General features: G+C 31.8%; 1 protein-coding gene across 6 annotated transcripts in view; it reads left to right on the top strand.

The window, feature by feature from the left end:
• The window catches only part of Ipk1 (Inositol phosphate kinase 1), a 319,504-nt gene that overhangs the window by 237,536 nt on the left and 65,258 nt on the right, over positions 1 to 16,710 (top strand). For all 6 annotated transcript variants that reach the window (XM_076519491.1, XM_076519490.1, XM_076519492.1 and 3 more), the window contains one exon: positions 15,076 to 15,286. In XM_076519491.1, coding sequence (XP_076375606.1) covers positions 15,095 to 15,286 — 192 coding nt within the window. In that variant the 5' untranslated portion in view covers positions 15,076 to 15,094. The remainder of the gene's footprint in view (positions 1 to 15,075; positions 15,287 to 16,710) is intronic.

The raw sequence follows: 16,710 nt of genomic DNA, 5'->3' as shown, positions 1-16,710 counted from the left end.
GGATTTATTTTTGTAATATTCACACATAACATTCTGTTATGTACACATTTTATTCAACTTCTCTACTAGGCAATAATGCATTTAAATAATACAATGATTAGAGAAAGGAACGTTTGGATACCAGAATATTGTGAAAATAAATGTTCAGATAAGGGAGTCTCTGCTGCAATAGAGAACTTTTGTGAAACACAAACAGCATACTGGACCAGAGTTGGGCAAAAAATAATCTGATAAATAATTAACTATTATAACTCCTTACTTATTATAACTTATTATAAATTAGATACACAGATTAATCATTAACTATTATAATTTGTTAGTTATTATAAATGATTGTAAATCAGTTATAATAACTATCGAGTTACAATCGTTAATTATTGATCAGATTACTTCCTGTCCAAATATTATAAATTAGTTGTAATAACTAACGAGTTATAATAGTAACCCAACAATATGCTGTACGCGGTAGCTACGAAAGACCAGAAGCATCGAGCATACTTGATAAGTAAATACTGATTATATAAAAATTAACATTACTATAAACGGTAGTATTGTGCAAATATGGAGAAAAGTAATATCTTGCTTCAAAAAATATGCGTAACTGACGTATCCATTAACACGACTTTATTTATGGCAGGAAGTTATGTTTTTGTAAATGCACTACTTGTTAGAGTTACCAATTCAGTTCAGTAAAATCATTTGTTCAGAGTCATCTTTAGCAAGGTACTATTTTTATTATAATTTTCATGCAGTGAGAATTCGATCCAAATGGCAGTGAAACATAATGGCCCTACCGTAGTAGTGTTAAAGATATGAAAACGTAAGAGTTTAAAATTATTTCTCAATTGCAATACTCGACTGTATTTTTTATTCTCTTTTTGTTGCTTTGGTTTTGTTTAGTGTCGTTTGCAATGTTACTGATAAACTTATGTCTTCTGAATTTTACAATTTAATTATGGAAAACTATTACACGAAAACTTAACATTTATTCCTGTGTTCTATTGTATCTAATATACAAATATAATATTTAATTATAATAAATACACATAAATACTCTAATACACAAAGAAGGTCCCCTACAGTGCTGTAAATAATTATAAACTCAAAGTAACTTTTACATTTTTACTGATATTTAAACAAAAACCAAACAAAAGCTATATTTATATATTTCCATTTTTTATTAATTGTGATTCAGAAATATATAAACATGGTGTTTTGTTAAGTTCTTGCTTAAATATCACAAAAAATGTACAAGTTACTTCGAGTCTATAATTATTTACGCCACCGTATAGTGTTACTGTAACACGATTGTAAAATAGAGCTTAAGTAAAGTATAGTATACGTATTGTATATCTGTTAGCAGTTGCGTAAAACAATTTTCTTCCGAAAAACATGTTGTACCGAACGGTTGTGTAAACTTTAGAACCATATGTAACAGTTCTTTTGCAAGTTAGCAGATCGAGCAAAGCGACGTGACGGACAAAACCTTTGACTTTACAAGTCATCATCAACATGCATACCTCAGTGGCCATGCAGGTGTTGTGCAACTCGCTTACCTACTGTATTCGCCCGACTTTGTTATCTGTAGATATTTTCCGTTGCTCGGACCGAAAATCAAGCTTGTAGAAACATCGTTTAATACTTTAATAGACAATAGAATATGATAATAATAGTAGTTTCCTGACGTAAATGTAAAAAGGTTCTTACGAAACCACAAATTACTATGAAGAACTCTAACTTTAGATTATTCTTATTCTAACAAAAGTTAGATATTTGCACGTACTTTTACTTACCTACAAGTATTTATTAGGTCTACCGGAAAGTTCTGCCCGTTTTTGAATTGAAATATTACACAATTTTCATACATTTAATAATATTTATTGTAGAATATACTTTCCATCGTTACTTATGACTTCTTGCCAGCGTGATAGAAACTTGTAAATGCCATTTTTAAAAAATGATTTATTTTTAGAGGCGAAGAACTCAACTAGTGCTTGATTCACATCAGCTTCAGTTTTGAATTTTTTTTCCTGTAAAAAGTTTTGCAAAGAGAGAAACAAGTGATAATCGGAGGATGCTAGGTCTGGGGAGTATGGTGGATGTGACAGAATTTCCCAGCCTAGCTCTGCGATTTTCTGACGAGTCGCCAAAACAACATGCGGTCTGGCATTATTATCGGTAGCCATGTTTTCACGATCGCATCTCACTTAATGATGACATGAGACATCTCTGTTTCAGTTTATTTCGGAGATTACACGTGTGTAAATGCAATGATAAAGAGAGATAGTCATATATGTCTCAAATCAACATGTGCATATGGATTGAAATTTGAAGTGACACTATCGGACAGAACTTTCCGGTAGACCTAATATACAAATAGCATTAGTATTCTTTTAGTAATTGAGTAGGCTGTGAATTTTATGCATTTATGGCAAAATCTAGTAAGTGCAATGAGAAGCATCGAAGACGTTAGAAGAATTTTCAAGTCTCGTTACACTGTTTTTGATTTATTAAAATCTTTATTTTGCATAAAGATGCGCAATCTAATTATTATATTTCTCTATAATGAAGAGATCACAAATTAAAATTTTCATATAAAAATCTAAAGAAACAGAGATTAGATAAAATTATTTATTCGTAATAATTACATTCACTTTGCAGTTGTTATCGGCCATATTCACAAACACTCGTGCATTACATGTAAAATATATGTTCAATACTAAATTCGATACAAATTATTAATTGCAATCAATACTGAATTTAATGTAGTCTGTAATTTACTGTTTAATTGTAGTCAGAGTTTATATTCACGGAGTTTATTACGATTAAATTATTATTAATTACTTCATACATCATTACGTACATACACGAATATTTGGACTTCCGCGCGTTTTTCCATAAAACATTTTATTGCGCATCCAATCGGCAGTATATCGCCAAGCAATCAGAGCAAAGCAATTTCTGTTCTCGTCCTGGACTGCTTAACCCTCGAACGACGGACCGCGACGAGCGGTGGCTAGGTCAATTCTGACCCCTACAACTATTTCACGTTTACTGTAAGATGGAACATACAGTTTTACTTGTCATGTGTGCGGAGGAATAAAAAATAAAGTTTTATGCACGTGAATTCGAAAGAAAAATTTATTTATACATTGTCGCATTGAACACATAAAGTTTTACATTCTTTTATTGCATGTGTATTACAAGACAGTTGCGGATAGTTAACCTTCCCAATGGTACCAAGAGGAAGTACACTTCACGAATTGTAGCATGATATATTGGGTTGGCAACTAAGTAATTGCCGATTTGTTCAATGAAATAAAAAGTTTGTTTTACTTGGGATAAAGTTTAATCTGTAATATATTTTCCATTTTGTTCGATGACCTTTTGCCATCTCTCTGACAACTTGAAAATTTCACGCTCGTAGAAAGCCTGATCCTTTTCGGCCAAAAACTGAGTTAAGTGAGATTTTACAGCGTCATCATCGTTAAAAGTTTTACCACGAAGGGAGTTGTCCAGGGATCGAAATAAGTGGTAATCCGATGGCGCGAGATCAGGGCTATATGGTGGGTGTAACATCAATTCCCAACCAATATCCATCAATTTTTGCCGAGTGGACAAAGACGTGTGCGGCCCTAGCATTGTCCTGCTGGAAAATGTGACACCTTTACGATTGACCAATTCTGCTCGCTTTCCCTTGACCGCTGCATTCAACTTGTCCAGTTGCTAACATTCACGGATAATAAAAAATAACATAATAATTTTATAATATAACATTTACGGATATCATAAAAATGGGAGTGAGAGACATCTATAACTGAAATCGGCAATTACTTAGTTGCCAACCCAATAGTATATAGTATAAATTAGTTATAAATTATTGATCTTACGTGTGTGTAATTTAAGGAATTATAGCTCAGACATTTTAGATCTTTTATTTCCGAATGCACCAAATATGCAGCGTGAATCGACGAAATTTTATAGTAGCAAAGATTACACGGCGACGGAACGGAAATGTGTTTCGTCGTTGACATCACGTTCGAGCACAGGTCAACAGTAGCCTGATCTATAGCATTTTGATGTGAAACCGTGGAACGAGTTTGAATCCATCAATAGTCAGCAGCTGACTCGAGAGTGGCCGCGCAGTTGTTTCGCAATTTCGAGCGTGAACGTGGATATTATAATTTTTCGCGATCGATTGAAACTCGACCGGTCGACATTTGCGCCACGAAAATTTGGACCTCGCAGGGCCCAAGCCTCGGTGCCACCTTTCAGAAACTTTCTCTAATTTCATTCCCACGTCGTCGTCGTTCCCTCGGTGGCACGATCAAATAATCCGCGGCGCGTAGAGAAATTACGGTCATCAACGTTTTCTTTACGCGACACGATGCCCCAAGGGAATCTCATTACGACATAAGATGGCCATCTATCATCCATTAATTAAGAAAAGCAAATTCCGCTGATAAGACTTTCTAATTTTATTGGCTCGCGATAGTATCAGTCGCGAAAGTTTTCGGTGCCATTTATCATTATTAAAATGGAAATGTAACATCCGATTGAATTCAGTTAGAATTTTTATTTCATATTTATAATCAGAATTTCTGTGTCACATTCAATTAGAATTTTTATGCCTCATTCAATTACAATTTATATTTCACATTCGAACAAAATTTTAGTTCCTGCATACTAATTGCGATACGAAATTGTATTGAACTTGATGCTTTGTCATTTCTTCAAAACATGTTTTAATTATGAATACATGAAAATTTTTAACGTAATGTTGTGTTCACTGATAATGTAATGTTTCTACGTATGGTTTAAGTGCCTAAAGCTACCTGGTTTTCCTCAAATACAGCGGTGTGAATAATTATAGACACTAAATAACTTTCATATTTTTAGTGATATTTAAGCAAAAATTTAACAAAACACCATATTTATGAATTTATATATATATATATATATATATATAATATTAGAAATAATAGAAAATAGAAATAATACAAATATGATATTTTGTTGAGCTTTTGTTCAAATATCACTAAAAATGTAACAGTTACAGTGACCCGCACTAATATTCGGACACGATATTGTTAGAAAAATTATTGCTCCTTTTTATTGTTTATGATAGTATTATTGAATCAATTGTTTTCTCATATAATAAAGCACTTCTTAAAGTAAGTAGAAACATCAATTTTGTTTATTTATTGCACATGTTCTTTTGTATAATAAGCGATAAACAAGATTGTGATAAAATTTAACGTCGCAAAAATTTCGGACACATCTTAGATGCCAGAGTAAAATACTGTACTACATTGACGACGCCGCTAACACACATTGTTTATAAACAAATTTTATAAACAAATAAAAATTCGTTGCTAGAACTCGGTACCACAGAAATAATTGTTGATATCAGACGCTTTACTTGTGAAAATGGGACGAAAAGGAAGAAATATGTTTTTTGAAATCCGACAATTGGTTATTTATCACAAGGAAAAGGGAAAATCATACAGTGATATAGCCAAATTATTGTTCGTAGAATCTGGGAAGAAGGTACACCCGGACACAATGCGACGGGTATTAAGAACTTATGATTACAACGAAAGAGTTCCTCGTAGAAAGCTATACGTAAATGAAGCAAATCGCTAGAAAAGATTGAGCTTTGAAAAAGAATATTTTTACAAAGACAATTGGTAGTGGAATGATGTAATATTTTCGGATGAAAGCAAATTTAATCTTTATGGATCCGACAGTCAAAAAATGGTGTTGCGTAAAGTAAATACAGAATTAAACATTTCAAATTTAAGACCGGCAATGAAACACGGTGGTAGGAGTATAATAGTGTGGGGTTGTATCTCGTCTGTAAGTGTAGGTGAACTAGTTTTTATCGATGGTATTATGGACAAAATGAAATATTTGGACATTTAAAACAAAAATTTAATTACAAATGACAAAATTTAACGTCGCAAAAATATTCGAACAGTGAATGAATTACATTAATTTTATATAAAATGAAAATATTTTTAATCATGTTATCATAATATTAATATTTTGTCGGTTAAGCCTCTTGTTTTATTACTTCATGTAATCGCTTGGGCATGATCACTGTATTTTGAATCTATAATTATTCATTTGTATTTGGGTAAAAGCCTTGGCCACTTAAGTGAAACGAAGAAATATTACATAATCAGGGAACTGTAAATAAATTTTTCATATAAGTAATAAATGCAAGAATTTCGTGATTCATTATACCTAAAAATAAAATGCAAATATTAAATAATTTTGCAAAACAAAATCAATATATACTATAATCACTGTTTCTACTCAATCATGAAATGGCGGATAGCTCTGAACGTAATTTCTAATGATCATTAACCAGATTTCCATCTTATGTATTGCATAATCTTTGCAATTGTTTCGTTGGATTCAAACTTCTTTGCAGATTTTTGCACTAGGATTCCATTCAGTGTCTTTATGTTTAGAAAGATTTAAGAAGATTCAAAAAGATTTTGAATGTTTCGAGTGGTAATTAAAATATAGATCACTAGAGAGTGATAATTAAAATATAGATCACTGTAGGGTGATGACTGAGGTATACATAGATCACCACAGAGTAAAAATTGAAATATAGAAAGTTGTTTCGTCTGTTTTCAACTCTGCATAAAATAAGTGACATGTTTTGTACCGTTAGAATGGCAGTATTTATTTTTGATATGCATACTTTGTTTGCTATCTACTTTCTCTTGACTTGCAGATGATGTGAATGCAATAGAAAGGAAAATAGAAACAACAAACTGAAATTAGAAAATCAATGGAAGAGAAAAATTTGTAAAACTTAGCAATTTTATGTGAAGCTAGTAATTGAAGTTTATGAACTCGGTTTAAATAGCATTTTTTTCGTTTTCCATGTTTTATAACAAAATAAGGCGTACATTCGATACTTGCAAAGTAACACCTTGTCAGGTTGCTTTCATCGTTACAGACATATTTTACACTTTGTATGCTGCGTGTACATTTATGATGCAGTTTAGATCATTTACCGAAGTGCAGTTATAAGCTGAGGTTTATGACGTCAATTATTCTTATCATCTTCCAAAAGCTTATGGACTTTACATAATGCACAGCATAAAAATATTTAGTGCCGACAATTTCATTTCAATTGCAGGAAGATAATTCCGAAACTGTTTCATCGTTTCATGTTCAATGAATAACATCAATTGGAATCATCTTCGAAATGTTGCGAAATAAACACACGCTTGCCGAACAAAGTGCAGCTCTATTTACATTCAGTCAGTCCCAAAAATATTTGAACACCTTTTAAAATGGAATAACTGTTTCGAAATTGGACTGAATTACTTTAACTAGTTCAGTGGACAATGTCAAAACAAACTTTTGCAAAAATTGAATTTGTTTGAAATGACAACAAATAAGATAAGAGAACGATTGAATCTTTTTATCTGAGTCTAGAACGCAAATGTAAACAATTTTATAGCTTACATACATGCTTCAAATTTCATTGAAATTAGTTGATGAGCAACTGCAAGCAATTAGAAATAGCAAAAAACACAATTTTCACGACTTTCGACCAACAAATGTAACTGTAAGAAATTTGGAGATTTTAATTTCTTTCAATGCGTGTAACTTGTTTTTACATTAACCGAATGCATTATTTAAATTTTCGTTTTCGGTTCTAATTTAAAAAACGTTGTTGTCATCTCAACCAATTGCAATTTTTGTAAAAATTTATTTACACATTGCTTAATACTTCCAAAAAAAAATTCATGTCTTTTGGTCCAGTTTTGAAAAAGTTATTGACGTTCGAATATTTTAGCGTATGACAGGACGTGTAATAAATTGTCATACTTAAAGGTGGGGTGCTATTTTAATATCACGAAATGTAGAATCCATTGAAAATGAAGTGTCGTTTGTTTTTTATATAATCAATTGAAGTTGACTTTGCGGCTATGCCTTGTAGACTGCAAAAAGTTGTTTTATTCTGAAGAGTAAAACGTTTCTCGCGTGTTGTCCCTTGGCCATATACAGGAGCGTCTACGAGTGGAGTCCCCTTATTCGGCTTTGTTCGCTTGTAGGCGATGTATTGTGCTCTTATAGGGCGTGCACACGTAACACATCATCCACGTGTATAGGAGTACGGTGTGTGGCGAAGTTAACGCTGAAATAATTACAAAAAGACCGACGAGGAGCACCCCGAGGTCATCATTTACAAAATGTGGAAAATACCTTGATTACCTCATTCAAAAAATTTCCAGAAAATTATTTATCGTTCCTTTTCAACCATGAAAATAGACCACTATCTTTCTATCTACTGCGAACAAGCTAGTAACGCTGCGAGTGGCTCAAACTATAGTCATTCTATGGAGTTCACAACTTATAACAGTCAACCACTACGCTGTTTTAAACAGTGTGATATGATTTCAAGATTCAATTACATAGCTTTTTGTAGATAATAATTTCATGCAAAAATTGCAGAGAATCAATATAAGAAATGGTAGACGAGTTTATCACAGAGTTGGACAAAAGTTTATTCGAATGACAGTTAAGAGATAAGAATTGACGAATCAAATTTGTGATTCGATGTTATCGAATAAATATCCAATCAAATAAAAATGTATACAGATAACAATTTATCTAAATTAGATCTTATTAAAAATTCATCTGAATAAGAAGTTATTTGTTATTCGAACATTTTTATATTTATACAAAATTATATTGAACATATTTAATTACAGGAATTAATTCCGAAAATAATCGATTTGAATGTAATTATAGAATATTTAAAGAACTTTTCCATAGTTTATCGATTAACTTCTTCTATGTTAATTTTTGCAATTAACTTTTTCGTCACCTGCTTCGTCGAAAAGTCTGTTACTTTTGGGTAGATTGATTCTTGAGATATGACTAAACAATCTTTATCTAAATATTCTAAATCTATTGGGTTGGCAAGAAAGTAATTTCGGTTTGCATCAATAGATAGCGTTATGTTTGTATTGTTATACTTTTGTTAAAGTTATAATTTTTTTGTTTTCAGCTTTGGTAGTTGACATGTTTAGGTTACTACAGAAACAAATCCCGTGTAGTTTTGTTTATAGCTGATAGTTTGCTGTCAATTTTAACATGGAGTGCAAAAATAAATTTCGACACATTTTACTTTTTTATTTTCATAAAGGTAAGAAAGCGGCCGAGACTCACAAAGAGATATGTGAAATTTATGGCGTCGATTGCTTAACAGAATCCACTTGTCAGATTTTGTTAAAAAAATTTCGTTCTGAAGATTTTTCACTTAAAGATGATCAACGTTCTGGTCCACTTCCTGAAATTGTCGATGACAAAATCGAAGCCATAATTGAATCGAATCGTCATATAACTGTACGTGAAATTGCAAAAAGGTTAAACATATCACACATAACAATTGAATATCACATAAGATGTCTTGGACTAGTTAAGAAGCTCGATGTTTGGATTCCGCATGAATTGAAAGAAATTCACTTAACACAACGAATCAGTATATGCGATACGCATTTTAAACGTAATGCAATCGACCATTTTTTGAAACGAATTATCACTGGTGATGAAAAATGGATCGTTCACTATAACATTAATCGAAAAGGGCCATGATCCAAGCGTGATAAACCACCACAAACCATATCGAAAGCTGAATTGCATCAGAAAAAGATCATGCTGTCAATTTGGTGGGACTATATAAAGGTGTTGTGCATTTTAAGTTGCTTCCAAGCAACCAAACGATCAACTCAGATGTTTACTGTCAAGAACTTATGAAATTAGTGGAAGCAATAGGTGAAATAGGTGAAAAGACCAGAATTGGCAAGTCGCAAAGGAATTGTGTTCAACCACGACAATGCGAGACCTCATATATCTTTAGGAACACGTACTTTATAGTATATAGCATAAAACTTTTTAAATGGTAAAAATTTCAATAATAACGATAGACTCAAAACGTACTTGATTGAGTTTTTTACTGATAAGGACCAGAAGTTTCATGAACGCGCAAGGACTTCATGAAGTTACCAGAAAGATGGTAAAAGTTCATCAGATAGAATGGAAAATATTTGACTGATTAAAGTTCATTCTTTGTATAGAAAAAATTGAGTTTTAGTTCACATTGAAATACCGAAATATAATGCCAACTCTGCTATGACGTACCGTAACAATAAAACTGCCAAACTGTGCATACCAATTGCTAATATGTATATTGCATTTTGTAGATCTTCAAATGTGCGAATATCGGGAAATATGTACATTAGGATGGTCCTTATTTTTCAACTTTCGATTTTGTTTGTCTTACCCTTCTGAATCATGACATTTCGTGAGAAATGTCAAATTTCAACAAATTCAGCTTGATGGGACAACGGGAACCCGTGCCGTACTTATGTTAAAATTTGAAGTTAGAATGATTTTATATCAGTATCAGACAAAATTTCGTTCTATTATTTTAGGCTACTTTTCTGTAATAAAAATACAATTTATTACTTATGTATTTAAAATCTTTCAATTTCGGTTAGTATTGCGTTTACCATGTAACGTCTGAATCACACCGCTGCGTGAGTAAATTACTACCTGAGACTTGAGATCCTGTCCCCTGTGAAGGAATTCTTTGACCGTTTTAAAGGTAATTGAGGACTTTTCTGGAAAAAGGGCCCATAGGTCTATGGGCCCCTTTTCGGTAAATTGTTTCTAACTAACTTCCAAATGTTTAAAAGTGTTCCCCTCTCTCTCTCTCTCTCTAAAATTTTATGTCAATATTCCAGCAATTGCGATAACTGCAGTGCTTTTTGTAAAACTTGTTAAAAGTAATATTTTCTATTTTTCTCAAACACCTCAAATAATATAAAAGGTATGATTTTTTCCTCGATTTTTATGGAATAAGGGCCCATAGAATTGTTAAAATATGTTAGTTTATTTTCAAAATGGCATTAGTGTGTATTACAAATTTATACTGAACACTTTAAGGGGTCAACAAATTTCATTATGAACCAATTAGTTAACAATCCAAGCATAGTTATATATTGACAAAACTAAAACGAAAACTTCTGACGCGGTTTACTCAATTCGACATTTTGGCTTATGTGCCCCTTTTCCAGAAAGGTCCTCAATTATTACTCATCGGCAATTTAACCGTGGTGGTAGCAAAGCGTCTCCTTTTTAGTAATCGTTAAGATTTTAAGATATACACTTCGCAGAGTATCGTTCAAAGTGTGAAAGTGATTTTGTATAAAAATGGAGACTGGAAGTTCTGATAAGATATATTTATTAGAAACAACTGTGGGAAAACAAAAAAGTGACGCAATCGTTAGCCGAATAGGACTGCATAAATTTGGAAGACATTTATGGTACGTTACACCAGAAACTGCAGCTTTATCTTCTTTTCATGCAAGTTCATCTTTGAATATGAAAAACTTGTTGAAAGTTTAAAAACAGTCCAAGTAGAAAACTTACCAAGAAAAGTAATTATACAAGATGTGGCATATTAGGTCAATGTTGGAATAGAAATTTTCATTTTAGAAGAGAGCCGTAAATTCTTCAACCGATTTTTAATTCATCTACAGATTTTTTAACAAAAAGATCCGTCAATGAGAGAAAATGATACTGCAAAATTTATACAAATAATGAATGATGTAGAATGAGTCGTAAAGTTGATGTCAGGATAAAATAATTTGTTAACAAAAAATCAAGAAAATAAACAAGATATATTACAGTTAGTAGAAGAGTATAGAAAACAGTATCCTGATGCAACGCAATCTGGTTTAATGAATATCACCAATATGTAAATATATTATTTTACTTTACTTCTCTCCATTTTTCATTATATATTTTTTTACGTAAGTTAAATTGTAATAATATTTCTTCTTAATATAATCATAACATTTTGTAATTATTTATATACATTTTTTTATTTTAGGAAATCTCTTATGAGTTTGATTACACCTGTATACTTAATTATAACAATCGATATCAATAATACATAATAATGTAATAATTAATAATTACTTATATACATTTTTTTATTTTAGGAAATCTCTTACGAGTTTTATTACACTTGCATACTTAATTATAACAATCGATATCAGTAATACATAATAATGTGTAGATTATGGTTCTTGCAACTAGGTACAATACATGTTTCGTTCCACATCACTATGTTAAAGTAGAAAAATTAATGACTTTTTTGATATATTTTGCTATATTTTGTAATACATACATTTTATTTCTAAATATCTAAGACATTGTATATTTATTTGAAGAAGTGCAAGCGCTTTTTCTAAAATAAGAAAATTCAATTATAATAATAGTGACGTGAAATTATTATAATTCAAAACTACAATTGAAATACGGCACGAGTTTCCGTTATTCACTCACACTAGAATTTTGCAGCCGTCATTATCTCACCAAGTGTCATGATTTAGGAGGATAAGACCGACCAAATTGCAAAAAAAATTGTTGACCCTATAACTAAGGACCACCGAATGTACATGCGTTCATGATGACGTTTTTATTTTGTTCTTACTGCAAGCTTTTTTAAGTTCACAAAATCAATTTTTGCTTATGCTAGTTTTCATGATCTAATTACTATACTGCGTTTGTCTGTGCAAAATAAAAATTATCTGCATCAATTGTGAGAAACAGTAGCCAGTTAGAAGTGTCTTTCTTTCTATTACAATCGTAATAAATTAAGAATGATGCTTCGGCATTCTCGAATTCCTTCAATTTTTCTACCGTTCTATACTTTTTCTACTCAATTTTGCCATAAATGTATAAAATGCGCAGTCCAATAATTACTAACGCTATGAGTTTGCGTTCAAGTCCGTAGTCTATTAACTAAATAATTTTTACTAAAATTGTTCTACTTTACTTATAGTGTTACAGTCTTATATATTAAAACTAAAATTATCATCTATGTTTCCCAAAATTGATAAACAAAAGCCTCGGACGTTGAGTTTCGAAAAGATTCTCAAACATTGTGTTATTTTTCCATTGAAATAAAGGACCGTTTAATTACTGTACGCTGCCACGTAATTACCACGTAGTTACCTATTACTGAACTTAATAGATACAAGCTTGGTCCATGAAAATCATTGCAGAATTTCGATTACCGCGCGAAAATCGTTTAACCAAACCTTCGATTATCCTGCTGATATTATCCAGCAAGAATACTTCGGATATGGCCTCTTTCGATTTGAATAAAATTTAGGTTGATACTACCACGTCTGTCATAAACATTGCTGCAACGGTAACTGCGCATTAGACTGCTAACTTCCAAATCAATGTGTGCAAAGTTTGTAAAAACTCGAGTGTGGCAGCTGAAGAATAGCAGACTTTCAACATTTTATCCTGCGTTCGAACTCGTATATCATAAAAATTTCATTCTCGAAACCTGTTTTTCTTGGGCTACTTATTCTATATTTATTAACAATAAATATTAATTAGAATACATTCTACAATACACCTTGATTAGAATATATTTCCTAATACACTTTAATTGGAATATATTTTCTGGTACGCTTTAATGAAAATAGATTACTGAATCCACTTTAATCGAAATACATTTCTTAATACAATTTAATAATGTATATCGCTCAATTACATTGGTTTGTATCATAGATTTTGGAATTATGCACATTTGAGTGCTGTATATTGCGCGCGTGCGCGATACTAATTTTAAACACTCTATTGTGAACCGCGTGAACGCACATTTAGAATAAAAATGTATACAGTCCCTTCGGTCAGAACAGTTAAACCATACTTCGATAAAATAACGTAGATCGTTTTGTATTTGAGCCGTTTATTTTGAAAGTGGCATAAGTCACTTTGTTTCTAAGTCGATATATTTAAGGGTTTGCGTTTTAACACGTTTAAAAATATGGATGCTAACTTTCGAGAAGATTTACTTGTATCTGTTATCTCAGGATACTGATATTTTTCTCAGTATAAATAATTTCGTATAAATATTTAAAAAATCACCACTTTTCATTACGGTAAAGTGACTTGAGCCACTTTCAAAATAAATAGTTTAGAAAAATGGCTGACATATATTAATTTTGTCCGACATATTTTACTGAAGTGATGTTTTGAAAGGACAGTGATTTACTAAAATTGTTGAATAAATTACATATATAATAATAATTTATACCATGAACATATTTAATATAAAGGTTTGATACAAGTATTTTTTATTTTAATATTCATAAAATACAAAGATAATTAGTACATTTTGAAACATAAGTATAAGTAATTTATATGAAAATACATCAGTTCAATTTAATTTTCGTCATCAATAGGAGTGATTAAGTCCTGGGAAATCGTGTTTTGTTTCAAATTTTTTAAATAGCTGTGGTATATTGGGGGTATATAATTAAGCAAGTCCATCATGTCTTTGTATTTTGCTGAAGAAACAGGACGAGATCCAGCGTATAACGGATCCATTTCTATTTATGAATAACACCTAGGTCTTCCTCTTTTTGGTGACAAATCCAAAGTTAGAAATTCATCTTTTTCATCTAAAGTTTCGCACTTATAAAAATAAGTCCAGTGATCACAACTTTTTTAAAAATACTGGAAATAATTCAAAACAATACTTCACACACACTTATCACACGTTTCTATATCTTTTACACTAAGCCCCGCAATTAATTTCCTGAGTACAGCGACTTACGCCACTTTCAAGATAAACATGTTTGTTATACCGTTAATTAGCAAAACTTCTCTCGAACAAATCTCAATAGTTCTCAACTTATTGATTGCAAATTTTTAAAAAATGAAAAGATACCGTTCAATTGTAATTAGTGTTACCATTAACTCGATTTTTTTGAAAAAGTGACTTATGCCACTTTCAAAATAAACGGCTCATTTTTAAAAGATATTTTCAGTTTATTAATCATTATCGCATTGAGATATAATCAGAATCGCATCGAAATATCATTGTTTGGTGATCCAAACGCGTTGTGTTATCTGGTCAGTCCATAGAATCGAGGCTCAACCGAGGTTCCCGACAATACGATTCGCACGATTGTTGTTCATAAGTGCGTTTATCCGTGTTCGCAGTAACGCAGGGGCTAGAACAATGAGAATCAACGAAGGAAATCCTGTGGCGACCGCTGCGTTTTCTTCGGAACCGATGACCACTTCCACCGGAAGCCCGGACGACGATTATCCGGCGAATTCAGAACTTCCCCTTCCTCTCACGACACTCTCCGTCGAGGATTGTGTTTACAAAGGCGAAGGGAATGCTAACATCGTTATTGGACTCCCGCAAGTAAGTCGATAAACCTTGTCCTGTATCTGTTTGAATAAGTAAGCAAAACTATTCCTGCTAGGTTTTCGACACTAACCCTTTGCACCTGAAACTATTTTCACGCTAAATACGTTACGTTGGATATATCGTTGTTGCAGATCACTTTTAGTTGTATTTTACTGATATATGTAGTACTTTGGAACAGAGTATTACTTATAGTCTATGTAATACGTTTTACTACATTGGAAATTAATCAGTAGACTGCGGATTTTATGCATTTATGGCTTATGCCATACGGAATCTAAAATAGTGGAACAGTTAAAAGAATTTATAAAATGTCAATGTATTATTTTTGATTTACCAAAATGACAAAACTTGCTATCTAGGATCTATTCTTTACAATTGATACAGACGATGTTTATTTTTCATAAAAATCTGCTGTCTCGTAATAAACTAGGATATTATATTTAGTGATGTCGATGTCTGTTTATACCGAAATACATTTGAATAAGTATGCACAGTTGAACACATCCCAGGACGTAACGTGGATATTTTTTAGACGTCGTGTGCTATCTGGGATAAAGTACAGAAAAATAATGTCAAATATAGTGGTACTGTTTTGTGTTCTGTACACGTTGAGTTAATATTAATTATATAATTTAATATATTCTGACATGAATAGGAACTCCTACAGATAAATGAAACTAAATGTTTTAAATAGGAAAGAATGACTTTCATTATACTTGAGATTTATTTAGATTTTCTATAGAGTACTTAAATAATCAAAATAAAATTATTAAGGGAGTGAAATTGTTAACATTATTAAAAATTTCCACCGTACAAAACGATTCATATTGTATAATTCACAATTTGTCTATAACACGTTCGTATAAGAACGGTCATATTATTGAACCTTTCGCTTAGTTTGTTCCAATTGTTCAAACGCATACTTACGAACGGTAGCGTAGATCAACATCCTATACATTCATAATTAGTATAAGTTGCTCGTTACCAATCTAAAATACTCATCAATTTCCACTCGCAATCATTTCCTGATATCGTACATAATATCTATAATGGAAAAACATACCTCGTCGAATCTGCTGCTACTTTTTCATTTGTATTCGTCATAAGTTCCCGACATCCCACGTCATTTTTAAACAGCAAAAACACATCTAGTCGATTTACTACACTTGTCCATTTGCATTCGGCATCACATTTCGCGCGCAATCGCTTCCGTTTTCCTTCCTCAGATAGTCTCGTTGAATATAATTATACCGTTCATGTCTAACGCAGGAAATTTCCGATTGAACTATAACGGTGCATTTATAGTTCACATTCAACAAAGTAAATTATCGCGATAATTTCGAGGCGAGATGTCGTATAAGGTTATTTATTCGCCGGATGTACCAGTCAAAGTCGTACTATTCCTCGACGTGTATACT

The sequence above is a fragment of the Megalopta genalis genome, chromosome 3 (assembly GCF_051020955.1).
Source record: "Megalopta genalis isolate 19385.01 chromosome 3, iyMegGena1_principal, whole genome shotgun sequence".
In the NCBI taxonomy this organism is placed as follows: Eukaryota; Metazoa; Arthropoda; class Insecta; order Hymenoptera; family Halictidae; genus Megalopta; species Megalopta genalis.
The sequence above is the reverse complement of the archived record's forward strand: the minus strand, read 5'-3'. Positions and strand labels throughout refer to the sequence as shown.